Source organism: Sander lucioperca, chromosome 23 (genome assembly GCF_008315115.2).
Source record: "Sander lucioperca isolate FBNREF2018 chromosome 23, SLUC_FBN_1.2, whole genome shotgun sequence".
In the NCBI taxonomy this organism is placed as follows: domain Eukaryota; kingdom Metazoa; phylum Chordata; class Actinopteri; order Perciformes; family Percidae; genus Sander; species Sander lucioperca.
Window position 1 is genome coordinate 20,376,827 of NC_050195.1, and position 12,368 is coordinate 20,389,194.

Below are 12,368 nucleotides of genomic sequence, written 5' to 3' on the forward strand. Positions count from 1 at the left end.
GTTATGTCTGAAATTTCATTAATATGTATTGAGTATGTTTTGATGTTCACATTAACACATTTTCTAAGCAAGTATTATGATTTTATAGATATTTAGTAGGCATCTCCAGTTTCATGGTAAATATATATTTAAATGATTGAAAAATAAAATGCATATCACTCACATTCCCTCACTTCTTTCCTTGAGGTCCTATCACAGTTACAATATCAGAGCTATATTCACTGTTGCCCAATTAAACAAACTTAGGAAAAGGAACAGTAGATCTTGACGTTCTTTTAAGTTAGGCTGTATTACATTTAGAATTAGGTGTTGAAAAGCCAAATTATTATTGGGGAAAAAACTAAATGTAGTTTTGGACCATTTGAGTCAAACATAATCAGACTGAAGCCGAGTTTTCTTTCGTAATTTTAAAGTGTGCAACTGACAAGTTTGTAGAATTTATAAAGCACACTAATCAAACACAAAAGGTACATATTGCAAGATTGGAGATGTTTGTTCTTCTGTCAACAAACATGGAGCTGAAAGCAATTACAAAAAGATATGGTTTTGATTAACTTTCAAAAGAACCTTGTTGATTCAGTCTGTTACAAGAATATAAACTAGTGTTACAAACACATTACAAATAGTTACAAGACCACAAGTTATATATAGAGTAACATATCCCACCTATATATTATTAAAAAAAAAACATTGTAGGGAAGAAGAGATACTTTTTGTATTTATGAGGGTAATAATATTTTGTTAAAAGCTACCAACATAAATCCAATACCATAGCAGCATGACATTATTTTTAACACATTCAACCGTGAGATTAAAAGATACCTGTAAACTGTGGCAAGATATTTGTAGATTTATCTTTGATAAGATTATATTAGAAGATCTGTAATTTTTCACTTTAATGTTTTCAAGAAATAAATGCTTCTATATATTAAGACACTGGTATTGTAGAAAGTTGTCTTGTTTTTCACTTTTGTAAATAACTACGGCAGAAAAGAAAAGCTATTAAAATGTAAGATCGTACTCCTTATTTAATATTTTCACTTAATATATTTTCTATTTATTCTTTGCTGACCCCTGGCATGTTTTGTTTTTTGTTTGATTTATGTTTTTCTTCTACTTTGCTTTTGTGTATATTTTCTTATGTATCTGGTAAAATAAATAAATAAGTAAAGTATTACTATTTATTCGCATTATTGATTTAAAATAAAGAAGAGAGAGAGGAAAAAAACATCACATCCATGGTTAAAGTATCGCGATACCTTGCTTTGAAAACGTAAGGATCTCGCGAGCGTTGTGGTGTGGGCCTTTCCAAGAAGGTGTGCTTCATGGCGGTAACAGAGACTGCGGTAAATAAATCCCTTGATAAATAGACACATTAACGTTTCCAGCTACAGTGGCGGTTGCGTAAGTAATTCGCGATGTTTAGTGAAATGTATTTGTACGAGATAGCCTGTGAAATGACAATATATCTCACTGGGGAAAATAGAGCTTGCTTCAAACGCCATTGTAATGAATGTCTAGCTAACATCAGCTAGCTCCTTGGTAGCAACAAAGATAACGTAACTAGCTAAGCTAAATCGAAACCAGGCCTCGCTGATCACATAGCTAGTGCCTTTTGGTAATAATTATGCAATTAATCATTTAGGTGTAGTACAGATAGGTCGTAGTTAATGTCCATATCGACTTTAGCTAATCCCGTGTTCGCCTAAGGTTTAACCTTCGCCCGTTGTTGCTACTTTATCTATCTAATGTAGCTTATGTTAGGATGAGCTACGTTATTAGCATGCATGTGCATCACGCTAACGTTGGCGAACTAAAATCAAGGAACCTTTTTATAGGAAGGAAAAGTCATTACTCATCACACAAAGCAATGGTGCCGAGCCTGTAGAATTCTACATGTATTATTTCTAGTTTTCGTTGACTAAAATTTAAGGAAAGACGGGCTGTCTATGTGAAGATTGCAATGTAAAAATAATGCCAGCTACCTGTAGGGCTGGGTATCGTTCACATTTTTTTTTATACCGTGAATTCGATAACGGTTCCTGAACGATACTTTTTTTTCTAAATCCATTTTTAACAAAAAGAAATTACACATTACGTTACACATCTTTTTTTTTTTTAAATCATTCTCATTACTTTATTTTCAAACTCATTTATACCTATGTGACGCACACTGTAGTCATGCCTCTTTAAAATACAACACACATGAGCCCTTCTCTGTAACAGTGTTTTTCTGCATGGTCTACGTAGTGTAAAGTTAGACATCCAATGGCAAGCATTATTAGATCTTGGTATAAACATGCTGCATGCTTATTAGCTCACTATCACTGATGAAATTTACTAGTGAATGAAGAGACACTTTTCGATACTCGATGCTAAGGAGGCAATTCGGTCGGTGCTTAAAAGTATCGAAGTTCGGTACCCAGCCCTAGCTGCCTGTTTCTCTTATTGTTAGTCTGAAGGCATTTTTTATTTCCCATAGAATTTGTTGAATTGTTAAAGCTTCCCCATCAGTCCTCTTCCCCTTGGGGGCTTTCCTGCCTCAGTCTGGTGGACCCAGCGATTAGCGGGTTGCGTAGGTAAGGAGTTTGTCCCGTCCCACCTGGTTTAAATCTGGGTGTTTTGTCCTGTATGCTAGAATATTAAATAACCTGTGCTGTGTGAGGTGATGTGCAACGCTGTCTTTTTGTTTTGTTTTTTTTTTTACTGGGAAAATATAGTTATGTATGTACATACAGGCAGGTGTTAATGCTCCCAACTCGGTTTCTCAGTTGTTTTTTCATAAATTGCTGTTTCTGAATTGCAGGGAGGTGAAGCTCTGACGATGGAGAATGGACAGGGCACAGGCTCCAAGCTTGGCCTGCCGCCTCTTACCCCAGAGCAGCAGGAGGCACTTCAGAGGGTAAGAAATCCCTGACATACATGTACCTTTAGTGATAATGTAAATACCAGTGTAAGTTTGCATGATAAAAGTAAATCAGTGCAATTATTTACTTGCAAATTTGGGGAAGGCGACTAAAGAAACCTGTTTTTATTCTGGAGAAAGCCAATTTCTTGTCCATGTATATGTGTAACTGGGTCTGTCTAACTGTCTAATCAGCTTTTTACTTTTGTGCATGACAAAGACTGCAACTTCCATGTGAAAAATGTCAGAGTTTGACATTTGATGTACAAATAATGAAAGTATGATGTAATTTTAACAATGCAGGAACCCTTTTGAAAAGCAGATTTTTATTCTTTTTGCAATTTCTTTATTACCATTTGCATTTTATTATCTTTCAAATGTCTGACATGTAAGTGAAGGCCTCATTTTAATGTTGGAAAATATTCTATGTGCCTGTTTGATTTTTCCTCATAGGATGAGAACACATTTAGCTTCTTTGCTGTTTGAATGTATCTGAAAATATTAATACGGATATTGCTGAAATTTTTTTGGTCTTAGTAATGTTTTTGTTTTTTTAAAGATTATTTTTTGGGCTTTTCCGCCTTTAATTGATAGGACAGCTAGGTGAGAAAGGGGAGCGAGAGGGGGAAGACATGCAGGAAATCATCACAGGTCAGATTCAAACCGTGGACCTCTGCGTCGAGGCACAATCCTCTCAGTATATGTGCGCCTGCTCTACCCACTGAGTCAACCCGGCCACACCGTCTTAGTAATGTTATAACAAGTGTTTGTTCATATGAGGAACTTGAATGTAATTACTTTTCTCCTTTTCCAGGCAAAGAAGTATGCCATGGAACAAAGCATTAAGAGTGTGTTGGTGAAGCAGACCATCGCCCATCAGCAACAACAGCTCACCAACCTGCAGGTGAGATGTGTAAAATGTATTGGGACTCTGCGGGTCAAAGTTTGTAATGCATGTGTCGTCTAAGTCTTGATTCTAGACAGAATATCTTAGCCTTTTCATTAGGGTTGGAACGGTACACAGAAGTCACGGTTCGGTTCATACCTCGTTTCAGACATCACGGTTCGGTACAATGGAGGGAAAAGCAAAACAAAAATGCAGAAGGCAATTTTTTTTTTTATTGTGCATGTCTCAGGCTGTACCAACTAGTGTCATCCAGTCTCTCCTCTGAGCTAGCTGCAACAGCGTGAAGTGTGTAAAGTAAGATGTAAACATTAAGTACCCCACATCTCCAGACTCCATCTGTAACTTGTAAACAAAATAAGACAATCAGCTATAAAACTGAAAATACAGCATCTCTTATTTATGAAAGTGCAAATTACATTGAATAATAATAACAACAACAAAACTTCTACTTAGGCGAGACCTTCCCCGGCAAAAGTATTCTTGCTATTAAGTGCGACAGGCATACCTTTGCTAACTGGCCACGACCTCCTGTAGCTTCTCAGCTAGGTGAGTGCTTGTGTGCTGCTCATACACGGGCCGCGTCTGTAGAACTGACACTTTCATTTCCCACGTCAATAAAATGAGATTGCTTTCCGTAGCAAGAGAAGTTTTTTTTTTTTTGTCTCGTTCCAGTGATTGGCACTGACTGGGAAACCAAAGTTTTCCCAAAACTTGCGATCTTAAAGAGCCCGGCGGGTCTTCTAACTCTTGTGGGTCGCCACCACTCGCCATAGGCTAGGCTACTCGCCATAGTGCTGCTAACTCTGACTCACTCACTGGACCGTCGACATGTAGGCGGAGCTCGGGAGCTTCAGAGCTAAGGGGGGGGCTACAGATTAGGTGTCCCTAAAGAAACGCGTAACTAACCGTAGTTCCGCATTACATTAATTCATTTTTTTGTTTTATGTATTTTTATACCGTGTGTAATTCATGTGCCAAGACCTCGGTACCGTTTTGGTTCAATATGAATACATGTACCGTTCCACCCCTACTTTTCATATATTGTGTTGTGTAAAAGCTTTCTTGGGAGTCTTACTCTCTTCTCGCCCATGCTGTGAAAAAGACCACGTGTAGACCATGTCCCCTTGCTTTTGCGTCTGCTCTTTTTCAGGTGGAAAAGATCGTCAAGAAGGCATTGATTATTATGTTAAATGCTTTGCACTTTTAAAGGGAATTTGTTTGTTTATTGCTGTGTGGTGTTTTGTAATTTAGATAGGGAAGGCAACTCCCCAAACTGTGTGTTGTTTTAAAGGGAGCTTCTGAATATAGTGTTATCTTAACCACTTTTGTCTATCTAGCAAAGCAATGACATTTTTGAAAAAGCAGAGCTAAGGCATATCTAACCTACTTTTCAGCACTTTTTTTCATCTTTACTGTCTTTCAGATGGCAGCAGTGACAATGGGCTTTGGAGATCCTCTCTCACCTTTACAATCGGTCAATAGATTATTAAATTATTTTTCTGTGCGCATTCCCAATGGAAAAGGACTGTTACTCTTCTTTTACTGGTTGCTTTGGCAACAATCCCTGCCCTTTTTATCTAACCAAAGAATGCATATTTGAAGAAAACATGGCTTTCTACTGCTAGTGTAGTGTCCTCTTTGAGCTCATTGACTGTTATTAATCGTTGAAGCACATATTTGCTTTCCTGAGTCACATTGGGATCATTTGCATTAGTATTTTTAACAAGTTATTTCAATCTCTTTGGTTGTTAATGGGCTTTTTTAAAGGGTTTATAAATGTGAAAAAAGTCGGTTCTCTTTAAAAAATATATCCATTTACTTGATTTAAAAACTAAGTTCTTGGCATGGGGCGAAAGAGGGATAGCAATCCCTTTTTAATGGACCACAATGAGAGAACTGCTGGAACAGGGATTCTTTTTGGCCATCTAAAAGTCAAGTTGTTCTGTCAATGAACAAGTCAACTGTCCATTATGTCATGAATTAGGCACATGTTTTGTTGGTAATAGAATGAAATAACAGAAGCAGACTGACTTAAAGGCATCCGTAAACAACACAGCAACTTCAAGTGGTTAAACAATCCCTCCCCTTAGACATGAGAAGAAAGTTTAAAAGGTTTCATCAAGACTTTTTATGGATTACGTTTGAACTCCACGATTACTTTTGTTACCTAACTTGCATCCCTGGACTACAGGTCAGTTACTGAAGCCAAATATTTGTGAGGGCTGTGCATGTCAATCACTTCAGTGTGTTTTTCTCCATATGTCTTTTCTATAGTGACAGAATAGGGGTCATATTGTAATTAGAAGTCGTGACATCAATATTTTGTAACTGTTATACATGTTAGTATTTTTTTCACAAAGTTCTGTCCATTGATTACAGTATCACATTATTACCCTATTTACCTGTCCATACCCCCTAACTTGGAATTGGCCTCTTAACTATTTTGGGGCAAAGCCAGCACAGTAGAAAATACACATTTATTGTTATTAGTGTGTGCTCTCCTTTTGTTTTACTCTCTAATGCTTATGTGTTGTTTTCCCCGGCTGGCAGGTGGCAGCTCAGCGGCAACGTGCCCTAGCCATCATGTGTCGGGTGTATGTGGGCTCCATATACTATGAGCTTGGTGAGGACACCATCAGACAGGCCTTTGCCCCCTTCGGCCCAATCAAGAGCATAGACATGTCTTGGGATTCTGTTACAATGAAACACAAGGTCAGTGTTAATCATGGTATACATTTTTCTTTTCCACCTTGATTTAAATGCGGAAGATTATACAAGTTACAAGTTAAGTTATACAATTGTACAAGTAAAGCTGCCTAACTCTTCAGTGTTTGTGTATGACTGTGTAGGGGTTTGCCTTTGTGGAGTATGATGTGCCAGAAGCTGCTCAGCTGGCTCTGGAGCAGATGAACTCAGTCATGCTGGGGGGAAGAAACATTAAGGTGAGTCTCCTGGAGATAGGAGAACCTCTCGATGTCTTAGGTACACGGAAACAATTTATATATATATATATATATATATATATATATATATATATATATATATATATATATATATATATATATATATATATATATATATATATATATATATATATATATATAATTTTTTTTTGATTAAACAGATTTGGATTCCTTCCTGAAATTTGGGATATTGATTCAATTAGTTAATTAACTGCTTTTGTGATGACTTGTGAAATTACTCATATGTGACTAATTTCTCTCCCCCTTTGCTTGTCTGTCTGTTGATTCCCAGGTGCGTGTGATGTGTGTATGTCTGGGTGTATGTTTAGTGTACTGTCTGTTTGTGTTGTGTGTTATGCTTCCATGATGTCATCAAGGCTATTTTAGTGACCAGTTCCAGTAGGATGCCCAGCGGCGCGTGGCGTCGCTCTGTGTCCAAGATGTGCTGATGATGGGCTGCGCCTGGTTGGTGTTGCTTGGCCGCCCCATCTGTAGTACAGATCCCAGTCGTACTTAGATACTCGTCTTGAATAGGGAGAGGAAGTTTTCAGGGTGCGTAGCAGTAGCATGATACACTTAATGCGTTCTCCTTTCGGTTTGCCACCAGCTCAGCCAGTCACACTGTGCATGCACAGTGTGACTGGCTGAGCTGGTGGTTTTGAAATAACGCTTGTTTGATATTTTCGGAGATAATTTACAAAACAGCTTTGTATTTGCATTGTAAATGAAGTGGTAATTGGTACTATGGCAAGTTGTATTGTTTTTCACTCTTGTAATGAAAGCTGACAATGTATGTCTATTGTATAACTCATCAAGAATCTAAGTGCAGTAGTGATTAAATCCATGTTCAGCTGATGGACATCCCTTAGAGACCCTGTTTGTTTTGAATTTGTGGTCATTTAAAATGAGAGTTCTGAAAAGTACAAGGGATCTACACAGAACTTTAAGTATTGTCCATAGTTTAGTGTTCTGGTCTTTTTCTGAAAACATGGAATATTTAGTACCTGGTGGCCAGTATAAGAATGATAGGACAGGCAAGAAATGTGCAGGGTTTTTTTTTAGATCTCAGAACCACTTTATCAGATCCTTCAAATAGTGTAGTAATGGGCATGCACGAATGCAAAACCAGAGAATACTTGCCAGGATAGCATTGTGTCATAATTGTAGGAGGAGAGTGGCTTTGACTGAACTCGTGGTTGTCGAAAGTTAGTGCTGCAGGGATTTGGAGTTTTGCGATAGTGCGTTCTCGGGTTGGTTCTAAAATCCCTTACTCAGTAGCCCTGCTGGTATGATCTGTGCTATAGGTTGGGCGGCCAAGTAACATCGGTCAGGCGCAACCCATCATTGACCAGCTGGCAGAGGAGGCGCGCGCCTTCAATCGGATCTACGTGGCGTCCGTCCACCCTGACCTGTCAGATGATGACATCAAGAGTGTGTTTGAAGCCTTCGGAAGGATCAAGTCTTGCACGTTAGCCAGAGACCCCACCACAGGGCGACACAGAGGCTTTGGCTTCATTGGTGAGCTGGAGGGCCCTCATTCGCTCGTGCTCTTTGTGTTGCCATTGCTCCGCTATTTACTATTATTATTATTATTATTATTCACTTGCAGAGTATGAAAAGCCTCAGTCAGCCCTGGATGCTGTGTCTTCTATGAACCTCTTTGACCTGGGGGGTCAGTACCTACGGGTGGGCAAAGCAGTGACCCCGCCCATGCCCCTACTGACCCCCACGACCCCTGGTGGTCTGCCGCCGGCTGCAGCTGTGGCCGCAGCGGCAGCCACCGCTAAGATAACGGCCCAGGCAAGTATGAATCCCTTCCAAAGGGATTTAATGGCCTTCCAGGTAAATATAACCCAGATCTAGCTAGAATTGACACCAAAAGCACAGATAATATGGGCATAGAATATTTTTATTGAGGTGACTGGGAGAAGCCCAGTTTTGTAGGATCACATAAAAACAGTACTTGCCCTGACAGTGTCAATTTAACAGCCCCGAAAAATGAGACATTCTGGGCTCAAATCTTTTTTTAAATCTAGTTTGGTGTGTTCAAACAGTCAGATCTATTTTCCTTTTTGTATAGTATACATTATATAGTAACGTAAGTGATAAAAGCTCCTCCCATTCACTGATTGGGTGTGTAAGCTAAGAGTCTTCTCTTAGTTAGCACAAACACATTGACTGCCATTTTTCAGTGTGAACAGTCACACAATGATTAACCAGACAGTTGTCTTCCTTGTAAAATGTGTCATGATTGAAAACTTTCTAAACATCACTGCTGTAGGTTTTTGACTTGCTAAGAATAGTCTGATTTTGTTAGTAAATCTATACTGTAGTAATGTATGTGACCTTGATTCTCACTCAAGAGAGGCAAGGTTGAGCTCACTCTGTGCCATACTGTGTGATCGTTGACTGTGCTGCCTTGTGCTGTTCTCTGTGTGTTTCCCTTACCTAATGTCTTCGGCCCCCCTCTCTTAAGGAGGCTGTAGCCGGCGCATCAGTCCTGGGAGCGTTAGCCGCGCCCCAACTTCTCAGTCAGCAAATGGGAATACCTCAGGCTGTTATGGCTGCCCAGGCACCAGGGGTCATCACAGGTGTGTACAAAGACATGAGTGAGTGCTCATTATTACAAAAGCAAGAGTTTAATAATTCTTAATTGTGCTTTTATAGTGCTGTTGCAATAGAGCTTTACACACAATGCAACTTAACCTATTGTTTTAAAACTCTTGCCACTTTTAAAGGTCTTAACTGCTTACCTTGTTTTGCAATGAATAAAGCTTGTGAATATAATTTGTTTATTTTTTCCATATTTATCATGGCTGCACAGTTGACGAAATATGCCAGGTTTTAGTAATTTAGGATTGGGCGGTATCTATTTTCCTCTTCTCATACCTTCCTGACATTTCACTGAAGTATACGATAAGTCTTTCTGGGTTTAAATAGTTATGGCCCATAGAATAATTGCGACCTCTGGTGACGCGTGCTGTGCAGTACAATACATCACTTATACAATATAGTGATATTACTAGACATACTACAATATAGCATCTCTGTATCAGATTACTAGAAAGAGGAGTGTCTGTTTTTGACTGTATTATAAATCATACTTTCGGTATTCCTAAATACCCTGGTATACTGTAATACCTCAATACTGTTAAAAACTTAGTCGGTCATAATCTTCACAATATTTGGATAACTGTACATTTCTATGGATCACAAATACAGTATCTTGTCAATTTGTATGGCCACTCAGATGACTTGATGCTGCAATTTTAGAACTCATTGGCATAGCATTGAAGGAGATTAAATCTTAGAGGATGGGTTTATCCTAGCCCACTGTAATGGTTTCAAGTTGCAAGCCATTGTTAGACATTTAATTAACAACAGGATCAATACTTAAATTAAAGTGACCAACAATGAGTGTGCTTTATTATCTGGTCAAATTAGCACATGCTCTAAGTAAATACTTGACTATGGTTGTTTGTTTCTTTTTTTAAGAGTTTGTCTATTTGCACATTTGATGTCACTGTCTGCATGTATGCCTTTCCCTAAAAGGTGTGACTCCAGTGCGTCCTCCCATACCAGTGCTTCCCCAGGTTGGTCTTGTGAACCCTGTGCTTGCATCACCTCCAGTCCTGTCTAATCAAGTTGGTGGCACCAACCAACAAGAGCGGAAAGAAGAGAAAGAGGAGATGCTGCAGGATGGTACAGGGCAAGAGATGTTGAGTGACCAAGAACACATGAGCATTTCAGGCAGCAGTGCCAGACATATGGTGATGCAGAAACTGCTTAGAAAATCAGAGGTGAGGTTTGGGAAATTAGGGGGGTCAAGAGAAAGTGATTAAGGCTTTTATTTACTCATTATCATCAAAATGTTAGTTTCTTTTTATTTGTTAACTTCTTGCTTTACTCCTCTCCAGTCCACGGTGATGGTGCTTCGAAATATGGTTGGACCAGAGGACATTGACGACGACCTGGAGGGTGAGGTGACGGAAGAGTGCGGGAAGTTTGGCTGCGTCAACAGAGTCATCATATACCAGGAAAAGCAAGGAGAAGAAGAGGATGCAGATATCATTGTCAAAATATTTGTGGAGTTTTCCATGGCCTCAGAGATGAACAAAGCAATCCAAGCCCTCAATGACCGCTGGTTTGGAGGTCGCAAAGTTGTCGCGGAGGTGTATGACCAAGACCGTTTCAACAGTAGTGACCTCTCTGCATAAAGTGTCTGAAATGGTTCACCAGCACCCATCCCTATACCTGTCACCCAAACTCATTTCAGCCAGTCAGTGCAGCTAGAGATGCGGTCGTCCTGAAACTTGTAATTATGTTTTTATTTTTATTTTTATTTTTTAAAATACTGTTGATATTAATGTTAAACACCCCATTAGGGGGATTCATTAAAAGTATTTCCTTGTCGATTTTTGCTTTATCTGTGAAGACAACTTTTTTGGTGCAAGTTTCAAGTTTTGTAATCTTGTAACACAATAACGTTTTCCTGCTTAGCTCCTTTTTGTTTTATTTTATTTTTTATTTTTATTTTTCGTGAAATTGCCGGGACATGTAAACACTTTCTTTCCCTGATTAAAGGTTATTGTTTGTCCACAAAAATTGTGATGCCATTTCTTGTACTTTCAAGCATTTGTTGATGGTCTAATATTGGTTATTCTCAAATGCCACAACTTAGTTCTGTTTGTACAGGGGATGAACAACTTTTCATACTCAGTTTAATAACCATTCAGACTTGAAGCAGAGGTAGGCTATTTATACTTTAGTATCAGTAAAAATTATGAGCATACTGTATCTTGCCTCTACCTCTGACCACTCTGTAAATGCAATTCTCCTTTGGCATACTGAATGTTGCCATAGTTCTTTTTAAACCGCTTCACTTGTCATGATGGGTTTGAATATTGTGGCAGATGCATTGTTAATGGACCTTTTTCACAGCAGACATTTTGACTTTTCATAGTAGGAAAAGCACAGCTGAAATTGATAACCTTAACGATGGCTCAGTTCCATCAAGTGTCCCAGTAAGCTATTTCAGTGAGTCAGCATGCACAATACCAGGGCCTCTCCTAAGTGGAATGCAGCCATCATTAATGGTTTTGATAGACCTGTGCTTTTCCTACTATGACATGTCAACATGTCTGCCGTGAAAAAGGTCTATACTGCGCTTGGGGAGCCTATTCACCTTTGCCAAGTTTTTTTTTTTATCTCTGCATTATCCCCATAATTACAGTTTGTGTCATCTACTTACAACCAAACAGTAATTTGAGGAAGAATAATTTGTAGGTGGATGATTGACAAATGGTCTCTTGAATATTACATTGGTAAAGAAACATGATTGCTCAAAAAATGTTGAACAGTAAAGCAATATTGAAGCAATCAAAATCAGATGGTCTATACGCATAGTTTTGTTCACTTTTGTGCTCAAGGTCATTGGACCAGGAAAACGTTTTTCTCTTAATACATCCATGGCTACTTGGAGCCGTTTTCTGTTCTGCAGCCTACTCGTGTGTACTATGCATGACACATGACAGGAAAAGTCCTTTTATTTTGGATGGAGCAGCAAAAATAAAGTAGCTGTTTACTTAAGCAG

General features: G+C 38.8%; 1 protein-coding gene across 11 annotated transcripts; it reads left to right on the forward strand.

Annotated features, from left to right (window-relative positions):
* The first annotated feature begins 1,241 nt into the window (after positions 1 to 1,241).
* Positions 1,242 to 11,374, forward strand: puf60b (poly-U binding splicing factor b). 11 transcript variants are annotated; one of them, XM_031292841.2, is made up of 12 exons: positions 1,260 to 1,346; positions 2,483 to 2,579; positions 2,807 to 2,902; positions 3,720 to 3,809; positions 5,236 to 5,286; positions 6,363 to 6,524; positions 6,662 to 6,754; positions 8,080 to 8,293; positions 8,385 to 8,617; positions 9,252 to 9,384; positions 10,328 to 10,575; positions 10,693 to 11,374. In XM_031292841.2, the coding sequence occupies exons 3-12, from the start codon at positions 2,825 to 2,827 to the stop codon at positions 10,990 to 10,992; spliced, it is 1,602 nt and encodes a 533-aa protein (XP_031148701.1). In that variant the 5' UTR covers positions 1,260 to 1,346; positions 2,483 to 2,579; positions 2,807 to 2,824; the 3' UTR covers positions 10,993 to 11,374. The 11 variants fall into 11 exon arrangements, with proteins under 11 accessions (XP_031148699.1, XP_031148704.1, XP_031148706.1 ...); XM_031292842.2 differs by lacking the exon at positions 1,260 to 1,346 and adding an exon at positions 1,386 to 1,404; XM_031292839.2 differs by lacking the exon at positions 2,483 to 2,579 and having other exon boundaries at positions 1,242 to 1,346.
* Positions 11,375 to 12,368: the final 994 nt, after the last annotated feature.

Coding starts and splice junctions, on each gene's coding strand:
- puf60b (XM_031292839.2), top strand. CDS start 1,326: ATGGCGGTAACAGAGACTGCG. Junction 8,294..8,384: donor CAGAGGCTTTGGCTTCATTG/GTGAGCTGGAGG, acceptor ATTCACTTGCAG/AGTATGAAAAGCCTCAGTCA. Junction 9,385..10,327: donor AGGTGTGTACAAAGACATGA/GTGAGTGCTCAT, acceptor TTTCCCTAAAAG/GTGTGACTCCAGTGCGTCCT.